This window comes from Arachis duranensis, chromosome 10 (genome assembly GCF_000817695.3).
Source record: "Arachis duranensis cultivar V14167 chromosome 10, aradu.V14167.gnm2.J7QH, whole genome shotgun sequence".
Classification (NCBI taxonomy): Eukaryota; Viridiplantae; Streptophyta; class Magnoliopsida; order Fabales; family Fabaceae; genus Arachis; species Arachis duranensis.
The window spans coordinates 93807274-93813769 of record NC_029781.3 but is presented as its reverse complement, the minus strand read 5'-3'; the positions used below and the strand labels follow the sequence as shown (position 1 = coordinate 93813769).

Sequence of the window (6496 nt, the reverse complement as noted above, 5' to 3'; positions counted from 1 at the left end):
CTTTTTTAGTTTAATAATTTAATAATAACATCTGATAATTTTTTAATATTTTTTTAAATAAACAGTGCATGCGGAGCCACGTTGAATAATGTTCCCATTGAGTTGTGAACATCGCATCTTTTTCTTCTCGTACGACGCGCACAACTAGCAGCTACTAAGATCACCTATGGCTTCCAAATGCAATATATATTCTCTATAGTTGATTTCTCTGCACTCCTGATAGACTTAGACTGTTAGACTGCAGCAGTGCCAAGAACTCTGGGGCGGCACTAAGCATGTCACGTAACATAAGAAATGTTAGATTTGATATTTAATTACTTTTTTATTTAAATTTTGTCTTTATGAGTGTTAAAAAATTTTAACTTCTGAGTGTGAAAAATGAAATGGTTTACAACTTGAAATGGTTTCTTCTTGATCTACGAGATATTAATTTAATTTACAAGTTATATCATACACTAATTTCATTATGAGAAATGAAAGAAAAAGTAAAAATAAGATTTGAATATGCTTCCTCCTTTTTAATATATATTATCAAATGTTAAAAAATTAAAGTTTTCAAATTATTTCGTTTCTTAATGTCAAAATAATATTAATTATTTCTTTTTCAATAACACCTTTAATTTAATGCACAAAACATAGTGTCATCCTAAGTAGTTAAGAAACTTTTTATTTTACTTTTCTCTATCATTCATAACCCTATTATGGCAATATTATCTATAGCTAAACTCATGCATAGTTATTAGTTAGTATTAGTTAATTAACAGGGCCAGTTTGAGATATTTTACTCATTATTTTCTTACTTGCCCATAGTGGTAGATCCACAATTGATCCGTGGACAGAGTGTTGTCAAATATATAATATATATGCTTCTTTTTCCTAAACAATCAATAAATATTTCATTTTTCAATCCAATTTCAAGTTTTGTTTTCTTTCACCAGAAATATCATTTATTATAAAGTATTACTAAGATGTTTTTCTTATGGATTCTAGGGAGATTTTTATGAAATGTTTGAACTTAATATCCTTAATTGTATACGATATAGTTAAAATTTGATTAGATGACTAGATATAATTAATTAAAAGTAAAATCAACTAAGAATTATTTATATTCCCAAATAGGTGAGACATTGGTTTAATTTGGTAAATTTTTACTTTTAAAAAGTAGTTTATAAAAATTAACTTTTAAAAGATAACTTTTAAAAAGTTATAGTATTTATGTTTGGTAAATCAAATTAGAAAAATTTCAAATATACCAAGAAATATCGGTGTTTCAGTCGTTTTAACCGTTGATTTTAATTAATATATATTATATATATTTTTTATAATTCAACGTTTAAAATAACTGGAACACCGATGTTCCAGGTATACTTGAAACTCTTCCAATCAAATTAAAAATAGCTTTTAATAAACACAAACAACATCAATTGCGTTTGGTAAAATAGTTTTTAAAATTTAAAAATATTATTAATTGACATAAATATAAGCATTAAATTTGAAAATTAGTTAACATATGAGGTTATATTAGACTTTTAAATTTTGAAAAACACAAGCCAACTTTAAAAAATTCTATCTTAGATACTTTTAGAAGTACTTGATCTTTTAAAAGTTGCAAACACAAACATATAATTTTTTTATTTACCAAACATGAAATAAGGAGTTTGAACTTTTAAAAAGTACAAACACCTCTTCAAAAAGCTCTACCAAACCAAACCATTATATATCCTATTCTTTTCTCTTTCAAATAGTTGAGTTTTAACCACCTAAACAAGAAAAATATAAAAATTGTCTTCAAATTAGTTATAGCTAATTAAGTGTGTGTTTGGATTATAGTTGGTCAAACTAGAGTTTGAATAAAAATAGTAGAGTAAAAAACATGTTTTTAGAGTTTTTTTATCAATTGCTACGTAGTTCTTGAACTAATTTTAATTACAAATCAACCCCATATATTTTATTTAATTATAAAAATAGTTTTTTATTTTATAAATTATTATTTTATCAATTATCTATTATATTTATTAACAATCAAATACAAAAATAACAACCAATTATATCCTCCATTCATCCTAATAATTCCAATTGTTTATCATGTCCAATATCATCTTTTTTTTCAATATTATGACTACAAGAAAATGATTTATTGCGGAAGACCTGTTCTCTTCTTTTGGCATCAACCAGTAGTTCATGAGAGAATTGCATAAAAGAATCTAATAATAAAATCACAACTACAAGAGATTAAGTCAAAATTACTGGTTCATCCGTGTAATGAAAAATAGATTAGAATAAAGAAGTCAAGCATGCCTTTTCTTTCAATTCAGCAGATATCCCAAGTGCCTCTGGCTGTCTAATCTGTCCGTTCTTTATACGTACAGCACAGCTAGTACAACAACCTGCCAGCACAAAGTTTCAACAAAGAGTATCAGGAAGCTAGTAGTAGCATCAAATGAGTTGACTTCAACGTAGATGGTCATAGAAGCAGCAAAAAGGACAAGTATGAAGTATCACAGATGAACTGCGCCATATATACAATCTTGACTATGGTAATTTAGTAATAAATATAAAGAATCAAACGAAACCCTAAAACTACATAGAATAGTCATAATTGTCTTTGTTCTTACAGGAGATAAAAGTTTCTAAACTTTTACCTGTTTGAAGAAATGGAATCTACCAACAGCAAAAGTCATTTTAATAGAATGAAAAACCAAGTGCGACGGGTTAATTATAAACCACAACAAACTTTGCGTTACTTTCAAAAACATAATAAAGTAAGTAATAATGTTAAGAAATGTTGGAGCCTCAAAATTGAAATAATAAAAACTGAAGAGCATAGTCCCTTGAAAGGTTAAAAGGGTAAAGATATCAAATTAGGAAATATAGTATCCATGCATACTAGTTATGAATGATGATAACTGCAGATTTAAATTAATTGATTTATGGATATATAAGGGAATCATGATACAACTAAAAACTCAAAGGAAGTAGGTGCATAGATCAAAGGAGCCTGAAGCAGGGCCAGTGAAGGACTTTATTAGATGATTTATATAGTTTGTATGAGAAATAGTTACAGGATATTCAAAATGTAGCAGCCAATGCTAGTTATATCAGCAGTAAGGAACCTTGTAAATAATGTAACAGAACATTAGATAAGTAGCAAGGGAGTCAGTAGAGTCATAGGTTCATCAACGACGAAGCATGTATACTGACACGGATACTCAATACGGACATGTAGACAAACCAAACTTTTAAAATGCATGACATGGAAACAGTATGTGTATAAATTTTGAAGATTTATTCGGTATTCAAGTATTTATAAATGTCAAACTACCAATATAGATGTTTCTAGACCTTATTATCATTTTGTGCAATTCACGTTTGAAGTATAATTGATTAACAATAGATATAGTTATGTCTCATGTTGTATGAGTATCTTTGAATGTCAGACATTCACACATGACATCTTGCTTAGTTGGTGTGTCTTGTTCTATATAGCTTATAAATGATCTTTAATGCAGACATTATGATTTTTGTATGATCAATAAACTTTAGGTAGGTTCTTCCTGTCATCAAACCCCAAATAATAATAAAATTCTATTGAGTAATCTCCAATGCCAATGGCAGTGGCCCCAAAATGGATAAATGGTGAAATCTTTGGATTAAGATCTAGACGAATAGAAGGCACAAAAAGATTCAATTCTATCCAAGGTATTATCCTCACTTCAGTTAAGACCATACCAATCCAAAACAAGGTAACACAAATTAATATACATATATTTCATCAAATTTAGTTTTGAAGCACAAAGCAGTTCAACACGACCATCCAGTCACATAACGCAGCCAATATACCTGCCTTTACATTCACCGTGTGAATGGTCATCCTAAAGAAAAGATGCGATTGGACACTGTTTTAAAAACGTTTAAGGCTGTCATTACATCAACATTAAGCTCATACGATCAGTAAGAATTACGAAAGGAGGGAACAGTACCATGCCTGCAGGCAAACGGAAGGGTAATGTTCTGAGATTCAGCAGTGTGTAATATATACTGATCCTGCATTTCACAATAATCAACCAACCACATATGAATTTGTTTCTAAAATATTCAGCAAAGTTGAGAATTATGCTGGAGGCGGAGGAAGGAAGAGAAAAAAAACCTCAGGAACCACGAACTCGTGAACAATTCCTCTTTGTGTATCATGGACGGTGACCTTGTGAGTAGGAACCTCACCGGACGGTGACGAGTAAGCAGTTGGGGCGGTCACATCCACCTGCGTCCGGAGCTCCGCCCTCGCCGCCGAGGTGGACTTGCGGCGGTTTGTGAAAGCAGCGGTGTAGAAAGCGTTAGAAGCGGAAGATTGGTGGTTTGAGAATGGAATGCAGCAGTTACAGGGAATTCGAAGAGCCATGTTGTGGCTGCTGATTATCGTTCTCTAACACAAACAAACACACAGCGATGGATAAGGAAGCCGCTTCAGGAACCGTTGGTTCTGTTTCCTTCCAATTGATGTTGGACATGTGTGCACTCTCACATTCTTCTCTATCTTTTTATTTTTTTTTTCCCTTACACTACTTAAGTACTTATTAATGAAGGTGAAAACTCAAGTCACATTAGACAAAAATTCAATTAAATTAATTAAATTATTTAATAAATTTTAACTATCAATTTCACGTAAAATTAACTATACTTAAATTTTCAGCTATCAATCAAACATCTCACCAAGGTTCTGAAAACCGAACCGGTCATCGAACCGTTCTAGATACTGGTTCACTGGTTCATAGGTTCAACCGGTTCAACCGTGGTTGAACCGTAAAAACCGTTTTATAATAAAATAATAAATAAAATAAAAATAAGCACATAAAAATATAATTATAGTCTAATCTAAACTTGAAAATATCATTCAAATTAAAAGTGCTACATAAACCAAATGTTATAATCTCATTCAAATACAAATTCAAAGTTCAAAAGTCAACAAACAAACAACCAAACATAACATAGCAGCATCAAAATGAACATTGAATCAATCCAACCAACCCAATAATTTCAACTCCCAATAATCACAACAAATGAACATTGAATCAATCCAGAATTCAGAATTCAATTCACAAAATCAACTCTCAAAATCAGAGTATACAAAACGTCAAAACCAGAATCAGAGTATACAAAGATTACAAACAACATCTCAGGTTCAAAAAAATCAGAATTCAATTCACAGAATCATCTCTCAAAATCAGAGTATACAAAATGTCAAATCCAGAATCAATTCACAAAATCAATTCATGTTTCATCACAGAATCAGTTCATACTTCATAATCATATTTCATCACAGTTTCATGACTTCATCAGAGTTCACTAGTTCAGTCAGTTCACAGAATTGATTTCACTATATCAGTTGCAGATACTCAGAATTTCATCAAAATTCTTTGTTCAATGTTCAGAGTTCAGAGTAAAATTCATCAGAAAATCATGTTCATAAATCATAGCTAAATTAAAAAATAAAACTTACCTGGAAATGAGGCAGACGCTGACGGCGAAGTGGCTGAGGGCGCGACGGAGGCTGAGGCCGCGACGCTGCTGAGGCCGCGAAGCTGCTGAGGTCGCGAAGCTGCTGAGGTCGCGACGCTGCTGAAGGCGCGAAGGAGGTGACTGCGTTGAGGGCTTCGGGCGTTCTGTCTCTCACAGTGGTGGCCGGTGGGTCGTGGTGGGTCGTGGCCGGGTGGCCTCGTCGGTGTTGTTCTGTCGGAGTTGGAGTGTGGGTGTGGGTCTGTGGGACGCTGAGGCTGGAATTAGGGCGAAGGACGTGAGTGCGTTGAGGGCTTCAGTTCAGGCGTTCTGTCTCTCGCAGTGGTGGCCGGTGGGTCGTGGTGGGTCGTCGCTGGGTCGTCGCTGGAATTTGGGTGAAGGAGAAACTGAGAAACACGAAGATTGAGTGGTGAAGGCTGAAGCACGAAGAGTCGAAGACGAAGGAGAAAAGGGGAACTAGGGCTTCGGCCTTCCCACATTGCAAAACGACGGCGTTTTGCTGTCAGTTTAAAAAACCGGCCGGGTCCCGGTTCGGTTCGACCGACCGGTAACCGGCCGGTTCGTCGGTTCAAAGCCGGTTATCAAATTCTGCGGTTTCCTTTGTTGACCGAACCGTTTTAGTGTCCGGTTCACGGTTCGACCGGCCGATTCGAACCGGTTTTCAGAACATTGATAAATATAAGTACATTTTTATATAAAGTATTTAAAGTATATAAAAATGTACTCCTATTATAAAAAAAATTATTTAAAAAGTCATTAAATTTTTATATGTTATTAAAATTTAATAAATACAAGTACATTTTTATATGTTATTTTTAATTCAATGTACTAATAGGAGTTAAAATTAATTTATATTTAATAATTTTATACTAAAATTAATTTACTATAATTTTGTTTTATACTTCTTTTAGTATATTTTTTTATATTATATAGTATTTTTTCTAGTATCTTATTGTACAATGTGTAATTTGAATTACCATTT

At 32.5% G+C, this 6496-nt stretch overlaps 1 protein-coding gene across 1 annotated transcript; it reads right to left on the bottom strand.

The window, feature by feature from the left end:
* Positions 1–2109: 2109 nt before the first annotated feature.
* On the bottom strand, positions 2110–5802 carry LOC107471001 (ferredoxin C 2, chloroplastic-like). The gene is made up of 4 exons (XM_016090440.3): positions 5498–5802; positions 4148–4423; positions 3981–4044; positions 2110–2387 (listed from the first exon to the last, which is right to left on the bottom strand). Exons 2-4 carry the CDS (start codon positions 4397–4399, stop codon positions 2275–2277), a joined length of 429 nt encoding a protein of 142 aa, XP_015945926.1. The 5' UTR covers positions 4400–4423; positions 5498–5802; the 3' UTR covers positions 2110–2274.
* Between the last annotated feature and the right edge of the window lie 694 nt (positions 5803–6496).

What these genes read in the sequence shown, in the direction of transcription:
- LOC107471001 (XM_016090440.3), bottom strand. Translation starts at nt 4,399, where the DNA reads ATGGCTCTTCGAATTCCCTGTAACTGCTGCATTCCATTCTCAAACCAC. An exon ending in ACGAGTTCGTGGTTCCTGAG is followed by an intron (nt 4,045 to 4,147) that starts GTTTTTTTTCTC and finishes TGTGAAATGCAG; the next exon opens with GATCAGTATATATTACACAC. An exon ending in TCCGTTTGCCTGCAGGCATG is followed by an intron (nt 2,388 to 3,980) that starts GTACTGTTCCCT and finishes TTGTGCTGGCAG; the next exon opens with GTTGTTGTACTAGCTGTGCT.